The sequence below is a fragment of the Galleria mellonella genome, unplaced genomic scaffold (assembly GCF_026898425.1).
Source record: "Galleria mellonella isolate WM207_F2 unplaced genomic scaffold, CSIRO_AGI_GalMel_v1 utg33, whole genome shotgun sequence".
Classification (NCBI taxonomy): domain Eukaryota; kingdom Metazoa; phylum Arthropoda; class Insecta; order Lepidoptera; family Pyralidae; genus Galleria; species Galleria mellonella.
The window spans coordinates 1,671,065-1,696,335 of NW_026442079.1; the positions used below are offsets into that span (position 1 = coordinate 1,671,065).

The 25,271-nt window shown below is 29.5% G+C and overlaps 1 protein-coding gene across 1 annotated transcript in view; it reads left to right on the forward strand.

The window, feature by feature from the left end:
• Nucleotides 1-867: 867 nt before the first annotated feature.
• Nucleotides 868-25,271, forward strand: part of LOC113520720 (glutamate receptor 1-like) — a 264,276-nt gene continuing 239,872 nt past the window's right edge. The window contains exon 1 of the mRNA XM_052896584.1: nucleotides 868-1,129. Within this exon, the coding sequence (XP_052752544.1) occupies nucleotides 1,015-1,129 (115 nt within the window). The 5' untranslated portion in view covers nucleotides 868-1,014. The remainder of the gene's footprint in view (nucleotides 1,130-25,271) is intronic.

The window sequence follows — 25,271 nt, forward strand, 5'->3', positions numbered from 1 at the left end:
TAAGAGTTAAGAATTTATTCTTTTTAAACAATTTTGAATTTTGAACAATCTAACAAATTTGAATGAATCTAATCCAACTATCAAACAAAACAAATTTTATAAAAATCTGTCCGTCTGGCTACAACACACACAACACTGTCACAGATATAAAAATGGTACTATGTAAAACTCTTCAAACTTATTCCCTTTTTGCGTCTGTAATTATGAATAAAAATAAAACCAGTGTCAGGAAGAGTAAGCTCTCTACCACAGATTAGAATACGCTCGGCGAATTGTGAGCGAGTCATATTTAACTATGACATATTAAGAGAGGTCATACTGGACTGTAATCATTTTAAAACACCAGTCTTGATTTGTAAATGCTTTCTATTTGCACTTAAACGTAAAAAAAGTACTTCAATAATTCTTTTAAAGACAAATGTGATAAGTTGTATTCTTCCTTGTAAAATGCATGTAAAAGATCAATTTTCAATATAAGATTGTCATAATAATGTTTATTATTCCTTATTATGGCTTCCTTATTTCTCTCAATGGAAAATTTAGAGAAAAGACAAACAGAAACGGTCTCAGTGGAATATATTAGAAATGCAAAGAAGCACAGCCACTATCCGTAATGCAAACCAAACATTCGGAGAGCGACTGCTGAACTTACGGCTGAAGCGACTAAGGAATTCGGCGTTTGAAAAAGGAAATTTAAGAAGTTTCATCGAGCAACGAAATAGACCATTAAGCAAGATTATTAAAGAAAAATAAAAGTAATAAAACAAGTCGTGCGTATCGTGTAGAAAAGAGAGGATGCTTGGGACGTGTGAGGGTGGGTCGGGAAGGGCGGCTAGAAGGCCCAGCAGCCCAGTCGGTAGTCGACACTCGGGAAAGCAGTACATGCGCAGGAACGCACTTGTCGCAAACTTTTCCATTTCTCCGTGACACGAACTGAACGCGCGAACATTTCAAATTTACGGCATTTAAACAAAATGTGATGAGTTTATACTAAAGAACAATAATAGAGTGACCATGTCGCCTTTCAAATTCATTTTTAGAATTATTCAAATTGTGTTTTTGACTCTGTTTATTATGTACTTTGACACAATAGTAAAAGGTCAAGTGCAAAGTGAGAAAATCCCGATCGGTAAGTGGATACTTGATAGACCAACTTATCGTATTACTTCATTAAGACAACTGCAAAATTATTTTTTTCTTATAAATTACAATTATTAAATTAATTTTCAGTTAATAATACTTTATTAAAGTATGTACTTATCTATTTTAATAGAGTAATTAAATAGAGAAAGAATTTAAAGTTTATTTTTATTTAGTGAGACAGTTATTTAAACATAAATGTATTTGAAGTTAACATATTATTAAATATTTAATTACCTGATTAATATACGTATATATATTTTAAGTTTTATGACTTAAAATATGAATAATATAAAACGGAATATGAAAAATAATTTAAATTTTATTAAAAACTTATGGTATAAACTTCTGCCCGGAAATCGGAAAAAATAAATTTTAATGTGGATCAGTTTGTTTATATATATGTTTGGATAGAAAACAGATTTTTGATGTTTGTATAGAGTATAATAGTGATCTTACTACGCAATTATATTAATTCCAATGTTGTATTTATACACTTTTATATTTCTATTATTTAGTTTCTCTGTATTATGTATACTTTGTTTGTGTACACAAAATTCACCTGTAGCGACGTTACCCGTAACTACTTTATTTGAAGAAAATCACATGAATACAGTTCAATAAATTAATATTACTACTTTATATATAAATTTTGTGATTGACCCCTTTTTTCGGAGGACTGTAGTCAGAGTATTTTATACTATTTTAACAAAAAGAAGTTCTGGCTGACTGGCTTACTGAGTCGGAACAATTGTATATAAAAACAAATTTACACAGTAGATTCATTGTATACGGAGGCATAAGAAAGGATTTTCGAAAATCTCAACTGGTAAAAGGAGATTGAAAATTTACGGACTTCCTTTAAAGGATATTCGTCAGTTTTAAACTCGAAAATATAAAACTTATATATATATATATATATATATATATATATATATATATATATATATATATAGTTTTCTCGCTACTACGTACGCGTCAATTTCAAAATACACCAGTTTTGATTGATCTTCAAAAAGCAACACAACAAACAACACAAAAGTAGTAGTTTCTGTGCGATGCTAAAACAAACAGACAGATATACAGACAGACAGAAAGACAAAATTACAAAGTTGTTGTTTTGGCTTCTTATGCTCCTATTAAAAGTCCTTTCATATTTTTTTTTAAATATCATCCATGCACAAATTATAATTTGTATAAGAAAAAATATGCCCCTAAATTAGACATTCATATATAAAAGTGCTTTAGTAATACTTTAGTGCTGGAATATATTAATTTTATTATTTCATAGTCTAATGAAATATTGAATCAGTAACTATTATTGTATTTAAAAATAGTAGTTGAAATTACGCCATTTTGAATAAAACTTGAAAAAAATAATATATCATATGTCATATTTACTAAATATAATTACTACAGAATTTTAATAAAAATATTTTAAGAAAACATATTTCTTTTAAATATTTCTCTCAAAGTGCTGAGAAGTATAAAAGAAGTTAACGGCATAATAAACGGTATTATTGGATGCATTAAGACACAAAAACGGCTTAGGCCATTAAATTAATATAGCACCGTAAATGTGACAGGAACCTTATTGCTTATTATTATATTATCATCTAATATTACAGGAGTTTTATATATAATAATGATTCTTTAAATACTAAGTGCAATAAACTGTGATTAGTTGTATTCTTTATTCACGCGTCAATTTCAAAATACACCAGTTTTGATTGATCTTCAAAAAGCAACACAACAAACAACACAAAAGTAGTAGTTTCTTTTAAATATTCAATAATCAATTTAAAACATATTTCTTTTAAATATTTCTCTCAAAGTGCTGAGAAGTATAAAAGAAGTTAACGGCATAATAAACGGTATTATTGGATGCATTAAGACACAAAAACGGCTTAGGCCATTAAATTAATATAGCACCGTAAATGTGACAGGAACCTTATTGCTTATTATTATATTATCATCTAATATTACAGGAGTTTTATATATAATAATGATTCTTTAAATACTAAGTGAAATAAACTGTGATTAGTTGTATTCTTTATTCAGTAAGTAGGTTTTTTTTTATAACATTGAAAAATATAAATGTGCTGATGGTATACTGAAAACGAGATTTCCACCATTGAAATAAACAATATTAGTCGATAATGGGCTACCTGATTCTGAGACGCTGTTTGTCTAATTTTATCGCTTAATCAAATATTTTAAATCAATAGTTCCGAGAAAATACCGTTTAATGGACCAATTAAAGTTTAGTTCATATTGGTCCTTCGAATAAAGATTTTGCTGTAATATCAAATTTAAATTTAAGAAATGTCTCCTTAAAATTCTCAATGTCACACATAAAATATTTGGACTATGTTGTTATTATGTAAGAATGTAATAAACAAATTATATAAGTATAACCATACTGAACGGGGGAAAGGGTTTGTTAGAAATTGTTTGGAATGGCTCCACTGCCAGCAATACCCCTATCAGGTCGACCACCATGCGGTTCTCCCTGGAAACCATCGTGGTTAATTCTTGTCGAATTATTCACGATGGGCCGACTAACCTGCCTTCACCCTCATTTATCATCTATCACTGATGAATCGCCAGCGTTTACCAATAGCGCAGGCGAGGTTATCATTCCATTTTCACCCAGTAAACAAAAACATACTGAACTAAAGCACAACACAATAGCACAAGAGAAGGACCACTCAATATAACTATACCAAACTGACGGGCCAATGTGGTAAATAGGCTAATAGGTGAGAAGGCAATCTACTATCCTCCGGCTAAAATCTCTAAACTGTTTATATAGACTTATAACGCAAAGAAAAACCTACTAAATTAATTCTTGCGAAAGCTGATACACTTACAATTTAGGTTCTAGTTTCACAGTTTACACAGAGTACATTTTACTACGGAAAAATGTTTTTAGGAAAAAGAGAACTAAAAGAATATAGCAACATTGGAACTGTTACGTTACTAATGTAATAAAATAGTAACTTGACGATGTCTGTACATAGAATGTATTTCAGAAAAATTAATATGAGTATTATTAGTAATCACCATACCATTCATACGGTTCTTAGTAATAGGTTTTTTTTTTTAATTTTGTCTGTCTTTCTGTCTATCTGTTTGTCTGTACGCTTATTTTGACATCACCCAAAAATTACTACTACAAATTGAACGCAGTTTTTATAGTTGTGTTCCTGACGATCAAACTTAAAATATAGTCTGTTTTATTTTATTAATCCAGCTAAATGTGTTTTACTTCTAAACTCCATGCCTACAAAATAACGAGCAGAAAGCTAGTATAATACATATAAGTACGAGATATAACAAGCAAATAATATACTGTTTTTTTTTAAATAACTAAAAAAAAATGCTGTGTTTACTTTGAACAAGACTTGGTCTCATGTGGTGCCTGCAAAATGCTTTCTCATCCTCAAACTGAAAGTAGGTAACGAGCACATGATACCTCTTAAGTTGCATGCGTTCATAGCTTACGTTAAGCGCTAATCACCTGAATATTATGGTTATAAACAAACCGTATAAAGTAACATTAAGGGTATACGCATACGAACAATGTTCCTCGGGGTCTTTTTGTGTGAAATAGAACACGAACTGCATCCCATAACGCACACGAAGAGTGGCGAAGGACGGGCAATGTTTTCTCATTCCCAGAACGGGTAACGGCGCATGACACCTTTTAAATTGCAGGCGTTCGGGTAAAACTAGGGATGCCCAAAGTATACATCGCGGTATCTTCGGAGGTTGTAAAGTGAACAAAGGCGGCTCGAAACGCATAAATGAAAATGTAAAAAAATCTTTATCGCTATGTTTCATTTTATACATATAAACTATGTGTATCTAAATATAATATAAGATAATATATTTTTTTTATTAGATTATTAGATTTTAACAGCACAATTATTAGATTATGAAATAAAAATTAATATTTAAGATTAAAAATACTCATCAAAGTTTGAAACGTATAACTTCTCAAATTATAGGCGTAACATTTCCTAAAGAAACAGCGATCCTATTTATTTACCAGACCGATTAAGAAGCTATTTCTAAATTTATAAGTAATCATTACTTTAATAAGCTTGAATCGAAAACAATAGCAAAATTATTAAATTACCTAATAAGAATTAAGAATAGATGCAGTCATGCGGATATAACAATTATAAAATATTTTTATTCTAAACTTAAAAACAAGTATATAAATAGTTAAGCTAACTGCATAAAAAAATATATATAGAAAAATAATTCCTCCTTAATTCTTTTTACTGATTATAGTTGCACGATTAGACAGAATTACACAGTTTTTGTTTAAAACCATACAATTCTGGTTGTGACTGTATTATTCTAAATAGTAATTGTGAAATGATGTTTTGATTCAATTTAGGGTTAAATTAAAATGATTAACATTTTTTTAAGAAAGTATTCCACTAATTAGTTTCACTGAAATAATTCTTAATACGATGTACAAACTATATATTAAGACCAATGTAAGAAGTATAAATGTTGTCATATAATGAAAATGATAAGTATGAGTGAAGCTTATCATAAAATGTAGAAACACGATTCTTGGCACCATCAGTTCCTATAGTACTATATGTTTGTCTGTCGTCTTTTCAAAGTGTAATTGAAAAATCAGCTGCATTTAATATTTGAAATAAATCTCGAAACAACAGGTGGGGTGACAAAGGCCACTCAAGAATTCAGACTGATTTCTACAGAGTCGTTTGAACTGAATATGCAAATAGAATCGCGAGGAAATCTTTACAGTAGTATTATAGAAACAGAAACAACAAGCATATCGTATTTCATATTTTAAGTATTCATTAACATAGCTATCTTTACATTTTAACCCTTTTCGTGGGATTTTAAAATTAAGATATGATTTATCAGACACAGTGAAACGCGTCCTTTGTATTTTATTATTTTCAAATGACTTTAAAAAGGAGGAAATGAAAAGATAGTCTCAGTAAAAATTAGTCCCATAATTTTATAGTAAGATCATTGATACGAATACAGATAGGTATAGAGACAAATACATTGACTGAATATACTAACAAAAATATGTAGGTAGGTAAAATTGTTTTTACTCACGACCTCTTCTCGGGTGAGCCGAATATATTGAGTTCCCGGGATAAAAAGTAGCCTATGGCCTTCTTCAATCCAAATACAAGATGAATACTAAAAATCATAACAGTTACTTGAGCCATTAGGGCACTAAACATTTTACATCTACATTTATAATATTAGTAAAAATAGTAATTTTTATATGTATTATAAATATAGTGATAAAGTAATATTGAGATACAAAATCGTCACGTCACCTCCTAACTTTTAATAGACAAGTATTTTTTTTCTAATGTATTGCCAGAAGTTGTAAATAAAGTCATTTCATTATAGAAGCTACTGTCAATACCTTAGAGAATTATATCAAGTAGACAAATCGTGTTTCGTCTTTATATTTTCCCTGGAGAATGCATAAAGAGACTGCTCTAAATGACAGTTGTTGTTAGTAAAAAATTGGATTGATATACGCAAGAATTTTCTCTAATACTCGTTGACAATACACAGAAAACAAATGGTTTAAAACAGTACTTTTTTATTCAATTTACAAATATAAGATCTAGTTTGAAGATCTTGTAAGCGTTGCGGTTTAAAAAAAGGAGTTATCTGCCGATGGTTGTAGAATAAGTCCCTGCTCAATACAAATATTTTATTAAGGATCTAGCTATTTTTTATGCATAATGTACAATCAACAATATATTTTAGTACCCATAGTCAATCGTCTAGTACACCTAACATAAAACTTGCTTAGATTAAGATTATACAGACGGCGCAGAGTATGTCCAATCAAAACATATACAGTTAGTAGTAAGGATACTAAAATGAATAGTAAGTAAATACTACTTTGGAGCACTTTTGGTTTTTTAAATAAGAGGACGTGATATTTTTAATCCCTTGTGTATGTTTCGCAACGCAATTCTAAGAGTCTGTTCAAACAAAGTTCAACTCTCTGCCAGGGCGGTATTCGCCATTGCATTTTCTTTACAATAAAGATAAATAAATCACTTTTAATATTTTAATTAGATTATACGGTATTGTAAGAAATTATTTATTTATTATTAGCCTTTATTCAGATTATTACAATTACATTTAAATAATAACAGTATTATTATACGTCTAATAGATCTTCAACAGCCTGCTTACTAACAAAGGCCTGCTTTAACCTATTTCATTCTTTTTTATCTTGGGTGATTCTAGTCCAGAAGCTTCCAGCGATTTGCATAGTTTCATCTTCCCGTCTTTTGTTGGAACTTCCTCTTTGTTTTGTCACCTTCCCTTGGGTACCTGATTTTTATAACTTCATTTTTCTTCTCCATGCATTGTGTGTCCGGCCAAGCGTCATTTCAGCTATCTAATCTTTACTGCTGCATTCTATCATTTTGTTGTCTTTCTAATATTGAGATGGTTTATCTTGTCTATTTTTCTTTTTCTTACTATACTTCTCTCTATGTCACGTTGGCAAGTTCTTAATTTCGTTTCTTGGTCTTTCGTAAATGCCTGTGTTTTTCTTTCATAAGTCAATATCTGGAATATGGATATACTGAATATAAACTATTTTTATATAAACTTTTTTTATTTCTATTTATGTTTTCATTATTTCTTTGAAAGATCAATATGGTTTCTAAACTTTTGCAATTCTCGTGACAATTTCCTTGTTTTGGTTTTAATCAAAATTATTTGTTCAAAACAAATACATTCATCTACATGTTATATTTTGTTACTGTATATTGTTATTTTTTCTTGAATTCTGTGTAATATATAATGCATTGCCACAACATTATTTACTATTTTTATTTAGGTATTTATTGTTAAAAAGCTACTTGTAGCTTACAGATAAATACCTCCACTAGAAGCTACGAACCCTTCATGCCCGATTTTATCTATGCAGATAATGTTTCTTAGTGCAGTATCAGCAAGAGTTGGAACATGCTCTGAAACAAAGAAAACAGCAGTTATTAGAGAATGATATAATGCTGGGAATAGCAATAAATTATGGTGTGCTATACTTTTAATGAATATTATCTATTAACTCGCCTCGAGTACAATAATTTATTTAGGATATATATGAATTTTCCGTAAAATACATGTAAATAAAATCCATAGCAAAATACATTAATGTAAACAAAGAAACAACCAGGTATGAACGACTATTTTATTTTATACTATTTAAAGATGAGAAGTCGCCAGAATATCGAGTATAAATAAATAGATGCCATATTTTATATGAACATTATTTTGTTAATACAGATTTAAATTCAAAATTTCTGGATGGAATAACGGTCGTCTGGTTTGTGGCTAAATAATGCGAGTGAAGTTGAAGGGTCTCGTTTAAAATACGTAAAATCAAATTTATTTACAGACGTAAATCCTGAGCCTATAACATAAAAAAAAAACTCATGCATTTAATTTAATACAGTGGCATGAAAATACTGAATAAAAAGGCAGCTCTCAAAAGTAATGTGGTTACAAAATAATTAAGGTTTTTTATATCACAGAAAAACAATGGCAAAGTTAATATGGGTTGAACACAGGAGTAAGTCATAAAGATTGAAAAAACATCACATTTTTTATGTGATTAAAAAGATATTAGTACATGTACTATCGACATACGCTGGCGGAGTACCAGTGAAGGATGACAGATGAGAATGAAGTGAAGTCAATTGATCCCACAGTGATGAATTCATTGGAATTAACTATGACAGTTCCCTGGGTGGATCATGTGGAGGACGATCTGTTGGAGTATAACGATATGTTGTTTACTAGCAATAGAGCAGCTAGTTCCGTTACTAATAACTCGTTCTCCCTTTTTTGATTGGTTTAGAATTGGGAAAAAATCGTCACAATTAAAAACTCATTTTCGAAGTAAAAAAAAAAGTGGTAGGTAGTTGAAAGGCGTGCGACTTTACCAATAATAACTGTGACTTTACCGACAAGGGGCAATAGAGTGGGCAATCAATCTAGATACAGATCCACGGGACGACCGTAATTTAGATGCTGAAACCTATGCTCTTCACTCCGAATATATTCTGTGGAGCTACATGATGAGAAAAAAATGCAACATTTATTTTTTTCATTACTTTACCACTATATTGGAATAATAATTGTACTAAGTCCCGTTTATATATTACTATAGAAGCCTGTACATTGGTAAATAAAATGATTATGTTTAGTTAAATAGTAAATGTAAGGATTTATTTACATTAGTAAATGTAAGGATATTTTTTAAATAATTATTTTTCGAGCTTTTACCAAACCAAACCCTAATCTAACTTAAGTTTTTGACCACGGATACGAACACAATACAATAAACAGGTTTAGGTATAATACCACTGAGGTAAATAATTATGATCACAGAATATTTCCGGCATATTTGAGGTCTACAAAATCAAAGACAGCTAAATCCAAGTCTGTCAGATGTTCAGGAATCTACAAAAACTAATAATTTGTCAAGGATATGGCACGATATTCGATATTTTAAACCAGATTGAAGAAAATTGGAATATTAGTAATCATTTGAATTTTAAAGAATAAAACTTTTAATTAAGAGAAATAAATTGAGTACAGAGTGAAAATGAAATCGCGATTTTATGGCGTTTAGCTGCCTTTGATTTTATAGACCTCATTTAAGAAAATCCTTACATTTACCAACTTATGTCGGAAAATTCTAAGATTCACCAAAGTGAGTTGCCAGTAACATATATGTAAACCTATTTAACATAGTGTAATTTTATTCCGCCTTTATATAACGCAAAAAGAACAAGTTTTTCTTGATTGATTATGATTATACATACGTTACGGTATATAGGTAATACGAGAAAGAAAATATCATGCTATTTTATAAATCTACCAACTAATTCTCGCAGCTTCATCTATACTAACTTCTTATCTCCCGCAGGAATTTCAAGAAATATTTTCATACTGTGTATGTATGTCGGATAGACAAATGAGTGTCTAAGTTTTTTCTGATACTTAGAGAGAGTAGAAGCCGTCTCCTATAGACATTAATAACACCACGATATTAAAAAATATACTACCATTCCTGTTATCTACAATTGTTGTCATTCCTGAAGACTGTTTTGTACCAGAGGGAGACTTTGTACAAAAGTCGATTGCTTGGGTACCTCTGTCCCATTCGTGTTTCAATCATAAAGCAGTTGTGTTTGCATGGCTGTGTTTCGGTTTGAAGGGTGGGATATGGCGTGAATTTACTGAGTACGGAGAAATAACACCTAAGTCCTCAGGAATGACAACGCATGGGAGGTATAATGGGCGAAACAGTATATTCTGTTATGTCCATGGTACTGCTCATGTCTACAGGCGACGGTTACCACTTTCCATCAAGTGGGCCGTCAGCTTGTTTGCCATTTTAGGTTGTATAAAAAAAAACTGTCTTGTAGCTTCGTATCTGAAAATTAACTGCCATATCCCACCATTCAAATTAAAAACTGTGAGATCTCCGAAATTCAGCAGAAATATAAGTGGTACGAGCAGACGAATTTTATAAGTCTCCCCTTAGTGAATTTATAGCTACAGATTAATTAAAGCATTCAGTTTAAAAAAATTTTTAACTGACTGGCACTTAGTTCGTCAAAACATTTTTTTTTATGAATGTGTAGATAAAAAAAAATAGATAAACCTTTTTATAAGTATACGATATACGGTGGAATTTGAATGAGAACCAATGAAAAATTATCCCGTTGATAAAGATAATTAATTCAAACATTGAAACCCATCGGCGTGCCGCGAATTCTCGCATTTGACCTTTTCGTAACATTTTTTTTTTTATCAAACTCCACATTGTAATTACTAATTTAACAGTTTCATGAAAACTTTGTTTTCTTTTTTTGTGGAATTTTGGTACCAATCTGTCCTGTCTTTATATATTTTTATAATCTGACATTGTGGAAATGATTGCATGTTTTATTTGTGATTGTAATTTGTATTATATTTGACTATATTGATATACTATAAATATATAATATAGATATATAATATATTATATAGATATAGGTGTCTTATAAAAAAATACTGCTTGCTTACAAATGGATCCTCGTAAGGGATTGAAATTTTATTTTAGCCAGAAACAGATTTTTTTTGTTTTTTTCTGGTGAATGAAGAATGGACAAATATATTAAAAAAGTAAGTGTTGACAAACGGCAGAACCTCAGACGCTGTCGTTATTTGTATTTTTACGAGTACACACTTTTTTTTCCATTACTTTTAGCAAATATATTTTCTAATCAAACTATTTAGTTTTCATTTTTTGAAAAAAGTGATTTCGATATGATCTTGTCGTTGTTCTTGACAATTTGATCGCGAAGAATTTGTATTATTATTAGATATTATTAAAATTATTATTAATGTCAAAATTTATAATTTTAATTAGTTAAGTGTGTTATATTTGTTTTATTATAAAAATGTATACTTTCTATACAAAATATTACATATATTTCATTGCTGTGTGTATTGTTTATTAATATTAAAGTATGTGTTATAATATTATGTATATGTAATTATTTTTTGAGTACCTGTTAATATATTGTGTCAATAATATTTCTGTAATGACAACATCTCTTATAAACTCATAAATGCATTCTGTAGTATCAACATAAATTGTATACAAAATTAATTATCTTTTGAAGTACGCAAACAAAACAATAGTCATTTTTATTTCTCGGAAATAAGGTGCTCGTCTCTTCTCATTTAGTCAACTTGTAATTTTTTTTATTAATTAATTTTCTTTTACACTGACTGTTACGAAATGAAGAAAGCAAAGGGATTTTATTTTTATGAAAACAATACTGCCAATTACTAAAGTTTTTTCTTACTGTTCCAAAAAGTAATAATTAAAATGATAACTTGTTCTAACCACTAGATATTTTTTGCTATTATCTTCGATGATTCGAATAAATAACCATTCGCGTATGAATTTTTTTTTTAAAACAAAAGAAAGGTATGCTTATTGACGATCCATACCAAAATCATACGGAAGAACTGTTATGATACTACTTCTGCTCATAAAATAAAATAATAATAATGAAATAATAATAAAAGGTCCCTATGTAATAAGTCCGCCATTGTACATACATTAAATCTTTTATTTTAGTATTTCCAATGTAAATTATGTACAATAAAGGTTTTATAATATAATACATATATTGGGAAGAAGTTTCTCAATAGGAAAAAATTCTCAACAGGATCCTTAATAGAAGACCCTCAATAAAATAAGGTATTGATAATACAAGAAAGTTCTCAACAGAAGAAGGCTCTCAATAGAAAAAGGTCCTAAACAGAAGATTGTTCTCAATAGAAGAAGATTCTCAATTCTGTTTTTTTTAGACTCAACCGATTTTCACATTTATTATATTTTAATTTATGTAAGTCAATTCTACCATTTGACTTACTACTAGTAGGAATTGCGAAACAAAATTTACTTAATGCGCGATTCAAACATCAAAATTCAAATATTTTCAATACAGTGTTAGACATACAATATATATGTTACCAAACCTAAATAAACAGGTAGAGCACGCCAAATTAAAATCATGTTTATTCAAATAGTTAATAATATTTAGTTCTGAATAGAGTGCCACTTTGCTATAAAAAATACAAATAAGCTCGTGTGTCTTTGAGATGACTTCGCTCAGTACCTCCTTCCCCCTCGCGATGTTCTACGGAGACGAGGTGTCCGTATCGTAGATGTTGAGGTGAGTAAAAATCTAGAAACTCCATAATTACGTAGCCTCCTGTTATATTATCTATAGCCAATTCAATGGAGAATACGCAGAAAAGAAATTTATTCTTTTATTTCACCTTTCCCTTTTTGATATAGCACCACGAGGATGGGCCAATAGACTGCCTACGCTCACATACAAGTAAATTTGCCAACTCTTACATGAACCGTACTATTTTATTATTATTATTGAAAGAGTAGCTTCTTCAGGCAGAAAAAAAAACCTGTGACACTGTGACCTTTCGATGATATTCTTGTGATGCCCTTTTTTTAAAGTTCGCTGCTTAGAAAATAGTAGTGATAAGAATTTTAAGATGGTTTTTGTAGTAATGTTTTTTATCTTCTGGAGATGTAAACTGTATTTTAGAATGGATACCCTTCGAAAAATATATTTTATATTCTGAGATATATCTATATAATTTATATATTAGTGGTCTACAGTTACAAATAAAGTGCTACGGCGTTTCTTCCTCATTGTGACTAAATCTGCAAACACGTTTTGGGTGTAAGTCTAGTTAGGCCACATACTTATATAGTTTGCAGGGTCTAGTAAGAGCCCTTGTTAATACACACATATATCTTTATTCAAAAGAATTAATTTCTTAGAGTAATTTTCTGTCTCTTCTTACTCCTTAATCAGGGCTTTCGAGTAATTTAATCCTGGCAACAAGAGCCAGCTATTATTTACTGCTTCTAAGTTTTTAAGTTTGAGATTTTCACCTATATAACATAATTTGTTATTATAGATCACCGCTATTGCATAACAAAAATATCAAGCATTCTTAAATATGTTTTCGATCGATATACTATCAAAAACAAGAGAAATATAAAGAGTAAAAGTTTGCCAACTCTTACGTGAACCATACCATAACAATATGGAATGAGTTTTCCCGTGGCGTGTTCCTTTCACCCTATAACAACAATTACTATTTTGCATGTTAATTGACATTATGCGTATGTGATTAAATGTACTATGTCTAAAATTACATGGTCATTAAAAAGCCCGTACATAATCGACTGACACCATGGACGTTGTTCATTTAAGTAATCATTTAGTGTACAACAGACATTGCTCAATAAGTATTTTTTTAATAATAGTTTTAAATTTATTAAAAAGTAGATCCAAAATACCTTTCGACATCTTATTGTGATATATATTGTCCATAACCATCGAAGACCTATCAATTTTATCAAAACAATACTTAAATAGAAAAGCGAAAGAGTAATAACAATCATAAAAAATAAAAACTAAATCGAAGTGTCTAAGTGCAAATATTATTTTCCATTGAATAAAGTTACTGTTGGCAACAGATTGAATAGCTGCACATCGGTATTTGAACACCGAGTGGTGAACATACAATAGAGTAGAGCACAATACTTCAAAGTTACATCTAGCCGCGTTAAAGCGAGGTGAAAGGATGCACATTTTATATAACATTTTATATACAACCAGATACATATTAATCATTCAAGAAGAGGTACTTATGTTTCAGTTATGTAGAGGAGGGAGTAGGGGGGGAAGGATTGTTAGTAATGGGAACTAGCAATCACACTGCTAGTAATATATCCAGTCAATTCTTTTGGAAACTATTGTGTTTAATTCCAATTGAATTAAATGTATCACAAATTGTAGAAATGATTTTTAATAGTAGCGAAAATTATTACAATGTACATACAATGTATGGCAAGGATTTTTTTACAGAGCTTAATGTGTCATACTTTTCAGCTAAAACAGATATCATATATATATATATATATATATATATATATATATATATATATATTGCTATAGTAAAACTATTTAAAGTACAATTTATATAAAAGAAAAACTGAATTGATTTAAGATAAGTAAAATTTATTTATACTTATTAGTTTATAGTCAAAAACACTGTTCGAATAATATATTTCTTTTTTATTTCTGATACAATTATACAAAGAAACTGGCCTAATCTATATGAAGCATGGACATAAAGAAATTTCAAGACTTTCTTTTACCATGGAATTAAATCACAAATCCATATAGCATCAATAACTAAATTATTGTCAAATACTTTATAGGACCTTTAATAAAAATGTTCTTATTGTTCCAAGGTTTTACCTTTTGTGGGTGAAATGTTCAAATACCCATTTCATTTATTTATAAACGTGAAAGTACTGTCAGAGACAGAAATGTACAGCGTTGCTCCAATAACAACTTTCCTTTAGAGGCCTTTGGTGTACAACCCTAAAATAAAACGAAATGTATAAAATATAGTTCATACATTCGAATAAACATTTCACATATTCCTTTTAGTATTAAAGTACCTATCGTGTGGAGAGTAATTTCAATAAGTTGCTTCAATCTAAACAATTTAATCCAGTACGTGATATCGACGTAAAACAAGGAATATCGAAATATCCCGCGAGCCAATATAAGTCTTCTGCTAGGAGAATTTATTTTTATTTCCCTACTTACTCAATGCCATCAAAAATAATTTTATACAATGTTCCTCTGCTTCTTGTTCATTTAATGATTTATTTTTTGTTTATCAACGTTTATATCTTAGGTCCATTCGATTCCAATCAGTTATTGAAATGTACGTTTGCGTCCCGCGGCATTTCAGAGTAAAATGTTTTATACGACAAAATAAATATAAGATAGATATATCTATATTACTTCTGCTTCATGGTTGCTCGCGGTTTTTAGATGTTGATTTATCAAAGTCGAATGTAAAAAATTACAATCAATAATGCTACTTTTTTTAAGATAATATAGGTTTTGTTCAAGTAAAGAAGTAAACAGTAGATTCATTTTGAAAGAGGTTAAAATAAATTCTATGGCTGGCTGATCTATGATCTTAGAAACTTAAGTAAAGTAATCAATTAAAAAAATACAATAAATGTGAATTGTATTTATTATTTCTTTAAATGCTGCAATAAAGTGTAAAATAAATAAATTTAATAAACTGATTTTAATGATAATTTTATCGAACTAATCTTATAATATTCTTGTTGAAATAAAAAAAAAGTATTAAAGTAATTTATAAAGAACCTTCTTCTCTTAACCGGACTTATTGCTATTATTAAGTGAATTAATAATTTATTTGTAACTTAATTCCGCCTATCATAGATTTAGTGAATACATCCAGTTATCACCTTCTTTTTTGTTTCTTAATGCATATGCTTATGGCGTGTATTTTGCTGGTAAGTGTGTCTGTAACAAAATCCTTTTTTTTTTCTTTTCTCCTTAACCCAAACGTTGTCTGGAAAAGATTGCCTTAGCAATAAGAGCGTCTTCTGTACTTCATAAGGGTAATATATAAATATATGTATAAATTTTTAAATAATGCAATAAAGAGTAAATAAATAAATAAAAACCATGTTGTAGTCAAAACACATTATTAAAACTTATATATGCATTATATCGTATACATGCTCTATAATCTAATATATAAAATTCTCGTGTCGCGGTGTTTGTTACCAAACTCCTCCTAAACGGCTTTACCGATTTTTATGAAATTTTGTATGCATATTGGGTGAATCGGTCAACTGAGAATCGGCCAACGTCTATTTTTCATAACCCTCAATGATAAGGGTGACCCACCTCTAAATATTTTATTTTTATTTTTATGACAATTTTTTTTTCTTTTTATTTTATTATGACTTAGCATTGAAAAATGCATGCAAATTCAAATTTTCACGCTTTTACAATCAACCCCTGTTTTTTAATCGCGATTTTTATATGCCACAATAGAGTTACAAGATAGCAATCAAATGTGATAATTGTAGTACGATAAAATTTTATATATAGTTCTGGAAATAATGTATACGGTAAAACAACGTTTGCCGAGTCAACTAGTTATTATATAAAATACGATGAAAAGGTGGTGTTAGAATTATCGGAATAGATCTCGGTAAAATTTCCTGTAAATGGTAGCGTTAAATAACATAGTAATAGTAGGTATGTGAGTAAGGTAACTAAACTTCTGTTACCTAAAGAAAGTATTTAGTTTGAAGGAAAGATTGATCGACAAGGTGGGTCCCGTTTAAAGTTGTTGTAAAGTAAACATCTTACTAAATGAAGCTGATATCACATATATATATACCCACCTATTATATTTATATTCTGAAAACTACCTACAAATTCTTATCAGATTTATAAAATACGTTCAGAATGTTCAAACACATTTCTATATTATTTTGTCCGTATTACACATTAATTTTCCTTTATGATTTGCGACAGTTTGTTAAAATTCGTATCCATTTAATATAATTATATACCTACGAATATATTTCTCTATGAAAATAATTAATCATTGTACAAACACTAGATTTAACCAGATACTATCACCAAATTACGTATTCTTACGAAATAACCATAAGTATTTAAATCTAGGGAAATTCATAATGGGCCCAAATCCTCCCTGTACTCCTACTAGTACGGTGAATTTTTTAGGGGCCCATGTTACTCTATTTTCCACTGAAAGGTTGAAACGGAGTATCGTTTCAGTGCACAGTTAGTATTAATTATAAATAAGACTCGTAAGTCATAATTTACTTATTTATTTATAACAACAATACAATTAAGTTTTCATCTAATACAACGCATTTAACACTTGTAGATTATCAATTTATGGTATTTAAATCTTTAGTATTGTTACGTAGACTTTACAATACTGATCTTTATTCGTATTTACCATTCTGCTATTAAATATTACTTTCTCAATCTTCATTGATCACTTTCTGTCGATGCATTGATTGGCAAAAAATTATAAATAAAATATCCTTAACTAATACTATAAATGTGATAATGACTTTGTTTGTTAATTTGTTACGCTTTTGCGTCTAAACGACTAAATCGATTATGATGAATTCATATGAATTATAAAGATATATGAGATTGTAAAAACCGTTATGAGCTATTTTTTCTCCTGGTCATTGGACATATCTCGGTCACGATAAAGGAGTCTTGGGTAAAAGCTAGTTTATATAGAATTTTAAATATTATTCCATGAAATAAGTACTCTTCAATATATATATATATATTTTTAACACGCATCAGCAGATGAAATTTTCAACTTATTGCGGTTATCTTTGTCTTTCTTGTGTTTATGTCTTCCCTGATCATGACTTTTGGAACAGGCTTGAAATATTCACGCGCTCAAATAAGCAAATAATGGTGGTAAGATCCCCTCAGTTATGCATATTAGGGGATGGAAGTTTTCCATTTGTAATTCAGGCTATAAAATTTGATTTTGAATTGCTATTGCATGGAAGGAATATAAAGTTCTTATTGACGTGATTCGATGATGAACGTCTTAAGAGTTGTTAGGTCTGTTTGCAACGAATTTGTGCAACGAATTATAATAAATAGAAAAATAAAAACTTGTATAGTCACAGTCAAAATATATAAATTACTTACGACATTCAATAAATGTATATATTTTGCTAAAACAGAAAATAGTTTCAATAAATTGTCACAATGTTTTTAAAATAGAATAAGATTACAATAACTAATAAATAAAATAATTCAATTTGCGCCCAATACCACTTTCTGGTGCAGAAAGAAATTGCCACATACAAAGCGGTCAGTTTAATCCAGGTTAACTTAGAAGCCAAACTTGTATACAAAAGTCTACGTTTTCAAACTTACAACCTCCCACGTCAGCTCAATCGATTTCAAGCTATTCGAATTTGGTCTCTATGAAAATCGTCAATCTAATTCTAAAGTAATTACAAAATAAGATAACCAACGTCAATACTGGCTAAAACCTTCCTTTTTATTTGACCTTATTGTCAAATAAATATATACAATTATTTATACAAATACATAATTAACTTGATAAATAAAAAAATGTATTATTATAATTTGGAACATTCTTTCTTTGCTTTAGATAACTGCCCATAAAAAGGTGATAGAGGGTTCTTTCTATTCGTAATTATTAGATTGGAAACTTAACAAAAAAAATTAACAAACTGAATGTACGTAATTTATGTTTACTATTTGAACAATAGTTCATAATTCAAATCACTTCCAACAACTGCTAAAAAAAGGAGAAGGTTCTTACTTTAGTAGTTTTTTTTTTGTTTTTTACCCATAACTCCGTCATTTATAAGCCAATATCGGAAATGATTTTTTTATCTAAATGGATATAGTTTCAGACTGGTTTCATCAGAATCTAATCAAAATAGATTCAATATTTTAGTTTTTAAAGAAAAATAATTGATATTGCCACGACTGATGTCGGTTTTTTTTATACAACTTAGAATGGCAACTTAAATTACCCCCCATGCGTTGCCATCCTTGAGGACTTAGGTGTTATTCCTCTGTACCCAGTAAATTCACGCCATATCCCACTCTTCAAACCGAAATACAGCCATGCAAACACAACTGATTCATGGTTGAAACACGAATGGAACAGAGGTACCCAAGCAATCAACTTTTGTACAAAGTCTCCCTCTTGTAGAGCCCAATTTTTAGCACACTCACACACTATCGACTAGTTAGTAAACAATTATAATAATATAGATAGAATATCTGTTGAAATACTTAAAAAAGGTGAAGAGATCGTTGTAGATCTGCTATAGTTGCTCTTTAATAAATGCTGGTAGTCTGGTTGTATACCAGGTGACTCGGACAAAACCGTTATTGTGTTACTATATTAAAGCAACATGCCATAGTAGGAGTGAAAATTTTTACATTTTGAGGAATACACCTTCTTAGTCTTGTAGGCAAACGGTATGCTAGGATTTTGATTAAAAGACTGATGAATAAAACGGAGAGTAAAATTTTAGATGTGCAGGCAGGTTTCCGAAAGGGTATAGGATGTACGGATCAAATCTTTTCCTTAAGGTGCTTAGTGGAAAACACCTTAGCTCAACATCAGAAGGTTTTCTGCATCTTCATTGACCTAGAAAAAGCTTATGACAGAGTGGAAAGGAACTAACTATGATCTGTAGTGGCTATATATGTAGTGTGCAGCTATTTGATACGGGCATTCAAAGCCTTATATATAAGGATTTGAGTACCTGTATCAGAATAAATAGTGGATATACGGGTTAGTATGACATTAAACATGGTGTTAGATAGAGCTGTGTAGCATCTCCTTTCTTATTCAATCTATGGACAATTACTTGACCGATTTGAAAGTATTTATTTGCGGATTTCGAATGAATAAGTCACTATTTTAGACTCTTTTATATGCCGACGACCAAATACTGACAGTGACAGTAATTAATGAAGCACATTCAAGATAAAGTATGAAAATTTGTTTTCGAAGAAAGCGAAGAAGACGGAGGTAATGATTATTGAGAGGCAGGAAGGTTTAACTGCATTTCAGATAATGATAGGGGATGAAAGAGTGGAGCAAGTGAGTTTCTATATTTGATTTTATTGATTACGAGGGATGGAAAGTGTGAGAGAGATATTGAAAGGAGAGTAAAAGCAGAAAACAGTGTTAACAGAGCGTTGCTCTCAATTAATCAATCAATGGGTAATGAATCAATGGGTATTACAGAAGAAACATGGCAGTAGGATATATACTGTAGAGATGAGAGCTCTGAGAAGTATATGTGGTATTACATTAAAAGAGTAAGAAATAGTATGATCAGGGAGAAGTGTGCACTTAAAGATGCAGTGACAAATATTGAAAATTGTATGTTGCGTCAGTTTGGTTCTGGTATAGGCGACGTGCTGAAAAAGGGCAAAATTAAAAATATCCGTAACCGGAGAGCATGTATGAAAAGAATGATGAATGTAGAGGAAGCGAAAGAGATCTGTTTAAATAGAAGAATTTTACGTTCCATTGTTTCTGCCTACCCTAATGGGAAACAGGCGTGACAAATATGTATGTGTGTACTGATGCATATGCTAATCTTTTAGCGAATTTGCATAAACTGGAAAAGGACCTTGCTCTCTATATAATAGACTTTCATAGAACTGTTAATGTTTTGGGTAGAAGCTTATAAAATTATTAGAATTCTGTATCAATCAAAATAATTTTGAATCCTTTAATGTTGATCGGATTGTCTAAATATTAATAGTCTTTACACTTTAGGCCAATTGGAGATAGGTAAATGGCATAGGAATTATTTATATAATTGTGCACATATATTTATATCTTACATTCACATATTAATATATTGCTCAGACTTGAATAACATACACCTCAATGTCCTGTATTAACAATTTCAGAGCAAAATCAATCTCGAACTCATTACATCAAGAAGAGTAAAGGTACGCAGACTTTGTAACGAGTACAAAGGACTTGTTGTATATTTAAATATTTTTGAACACGTATAAAACCTATGGTAAGTGTCCGTAACTAACACACACTTCTTATTTATATATTTCTTTTATATGTTTATTTTTTCAAATATTATGCCCAATTTTTAGTAAAAACTTTCAACTTGAAATAACAAAATGGTAAGAATATAGGAATAGAGCGTTTCTATGTTAAGATTTATACTCGTAAGTTTGCACTTCGAGAGTTTACAAAAGAGTTCCTGTTATTTATTTTCTGTTATATTCGAGCTAAACTATTTATGTTATTATAATTATTTATTTATTTATATATACAGATTCATGCTGAGTAGTGACAAAGTTATTTTGTATAGAAATATTTTGAAAGTATTGCACAAAATTTATAACTAAATGCATATTAAGAAGAAATAATTATTTCAGTTATTTGACCTTATATTTAAAATACATAATTATATAACTTAAACAAAAAAAAATATAATACACTTGTTTGTATATATAAAATTATATATATGCTTGTGTGTATATTTGTTTATAATTTTATTTATTTGTTGTATCTGTATTCTGTTATTAATTATAAACGTATAACTATCAATAATGTAGTTTATTACCATGTTGTTACTACAATATATATTTTATACTTTATATACAAACGGATAAAGGGATCGAGGGATAAGTCTCCCTGATATTTATAAGTGAATGAACAAAAGCATGTAAATTAATAAGAATATTCATATTATATATAATCTTTTATAAAATTTTATCTATGTATAACTTAATCTAATATTTAGTAACATTACTACAAAATTTATTATTATATTCTTTAATAATAAGTAATTCCTGTTCAACTTCAAAGGCATTTCTCAAAGAAAATTCGTTTAAGCAGCAATCACGATATCTCAACCATTGAATGAACACAATATTTATGTAACGGTTTTGTGAATAAAAACAAATGTAACAGTAAGTGTGAAAATAAAAATGCCTAATATCACTTTTTCTAGTGGTTATATTTCATAAAAATTATGAATGGGTGTCGTCTATAAGAGCGAAGGAACGGGCGGGGATAGAGGATAGCATTCATTGTTTATGCATGAACTTATTATTTACGAGCAAACGGTCTTGAGTTCGCCAATGGGTTTGAAAGGCCGTTCTAGCACGCTAGATGGCTATCTAACTAATTATGTATCTCTCTCACTGTTTTGCAATTCATTAAAATATCAGAAAGTTTTGTGCCAAATTTATATTGTACTTGAAATAAGGATAGATCATATTTAATGTTTCGAATAATAAATCCCTAATAATTGGACACATTAAAATTTATATATATATATATATATATATATATATATATATATATATATATATATATATTTTAATGTATTCATTATAAAAGGAACTTCTAACGTATATTAACTAGGTTTAAGTTAATTGAAAACGTTAAAAATAAAAAGAAAATAAAACAATAAGTGGGCAATATGAAAGCTTAACGTAATTAAAAAGAAAATTTATTATCACAGCAATAATCTATGCACTGTTGAACTGTATAAGCCGTCCCCGTAAAAGTTTTGCCAGTAGTTGTCACGCTTGGCAACCACTGATAGGCTTTTAGAGATGTTTTAAGAAGGACACTGCTGCCTATCCCTCGCCTCAATAAGAAAATACTAAATACTTAGTAAACAAAATTCTGAATTGGGTATTATTCAATAAATAAAATTAAAACATGGAAATTAACAAAAGAAGTAATATGAAATTGAAAATAATAGTAGACTGTTACTAAATGATGAAATTGAGCAAATGATACGCATATATTGCTCAATTTCGATCATTATACAAAATATCATATTTTTTAAATTTGTGCCAACAACGTGAATTATTATAATTAAATATATTATATTTTTCCATTGAACTATATTTTAAAATGCATAAATAGATAATTAAATTGCTAAATTCTTAATACATCAATATATTGTTAGAATAATTATGGCTAAAATTGTTATCTATATTAGTACTTATTTACCTACCTAGTAATAATAACATGATTGATTAATAAAACGCCTCTATTTGGACTCAATTACAATAGATGTGATATTCCATTTAACCCTTTCCGTAATCATTATTAAGCCAATATTGATTTCGGTACAAAAGGTACAAATATTAAGGGACAATATCGGTCCGGTGGTGCCTTCAATTTATCTTAATTAAGTCAAATTTTAAACAAAAGTGCTCACGTTTGTTACTATATACAACAAAACTAAACCTTCCGTTAAGATACTAAAGATTTTATAAAAAGAACCTATTATTCTGCATCGAATTTCATAGTAAATGGTTCTTAAAAAATATTAATTCATACTCTAATATAGTTTAGAAAATTATACAACTTTATAGTGATGGTCGTGTAATAAATTATTATTACATAAATTGCTAAATTTATTTAATTAAAACAGCATGGTGGCGAGCAAACTGATTTAAAAAAAAAATCAGATATTTATAAATGGTTTCAGAACCAATGCCGCTTGGTGTTTCTAAAAGAACAACTTAATATCTTTTCAACGACTTCAATAAGAAGGAGGTTCTCAATTCAGTTGTATTTTTTTAGTTTTATTTTTATAACTGTCAGTTGTGAATTAAATTGGAGAACTCTATTTTATCTGAAGGTATATATATATCTGTATGATTGTTGAGATTGGCCCCATAGTACTCGTAATTTTATCAAAATCGTTTTTAAATCGAAATAACTGATTTTACTACGACTAGTAATCTATTGTTTTTGTGAGACATAATCTGAAATATTATTAAAAAAATCCATTTACATATTTATAACATTATGATGCATGTACAGTATACTCTTAGTTATGAAAATAAATTTAAAAAAAAGGCAATGAATGGTATCACTTTATGTTTAAATATAACATTAAAATTTACGTTTAGGTATTCCTAGCCATGGGTTAAGAGAGAGTATTATTCTATGATCTTGACTAGACAACTTAGCTAGAAAATGGCAATAGGTGACTTTTTGAGAAACAATGAAGAAACGAAGAATCGAGTCTTGGCGACAATTGCAATAGCTTACCTTTACTTTATCGCGGAAAATAAATCAGACTACGATTAGTCGTATCTAATTAAAAATTCTCAGTTTCTTACTCGTATTCAGTTTCTTATAATATGTGTCAAATAATTTCGATTGGATTTTACAAAGAAAAAACCTATTTCAATTATGGCAACACCAGTTATTTTGATTTAAAAACTAAACCACTAAAAATTTTTGATAAAATTTCTGTGGGACTAATTTGCAAGTATGTCCTTCCTAATAAAAAATCATTTTTCAAATCCGTTTACAACTAATGAAATTATAAGGTAACAAATATAAAAAATGCAACCGAATTGAGAACCTACTTCTTTTTAAAGTCGGTTAAAATCAACATTACTAGAATTAAAGTTTTTTTTGGATTTAGTAAGGTAGACGGCAAAATAAGAAGCCTTATCATTATATAACGATCTTTTCCAAACAAACTTGGATTAAGAAGAGCAATTAAACTTGTATCGGGTCGGCGCGTAACGATACGAGTAATAAAATAAAAAAGAGTAATTTGTGTAAACACATTTTGATTTGGAATACAATTTTGTTTGCGGTTGTCCTCCACAGCGGAACGAGAGATATTGGTATGGCCCATACAGTGAGCATCCCCAGAGCTGTCGTCTGCATAACAATGAATGTCGCCTTTGGTCAACATGTCATTGATATGCAGCAAAAACAGCATTGAGGATAGCATAGCCTTATGGGACGTTAGATATCGTTTATCTTAACATGACATCTAAAATTATCTTAATAAAGATGTCATTCGTGCGGAACCCATTTCACATTCGTGTTCATCAATCAACGCAAGCTTACAGATGAGTTTGTTCCTATCTAGTAAACGTACTTATGGTGTACTGACTGACAAAGACGTGAGCACTGACTGTAGGGCTGGTACATATGTTAAAAGTTGTTCAGCTTCTCTGAGAGACAAGATTTGATACCACATGGTCTAAGGGTCTAAGTAGCATCTGACGTAAACCTGAGGAATATGTTAG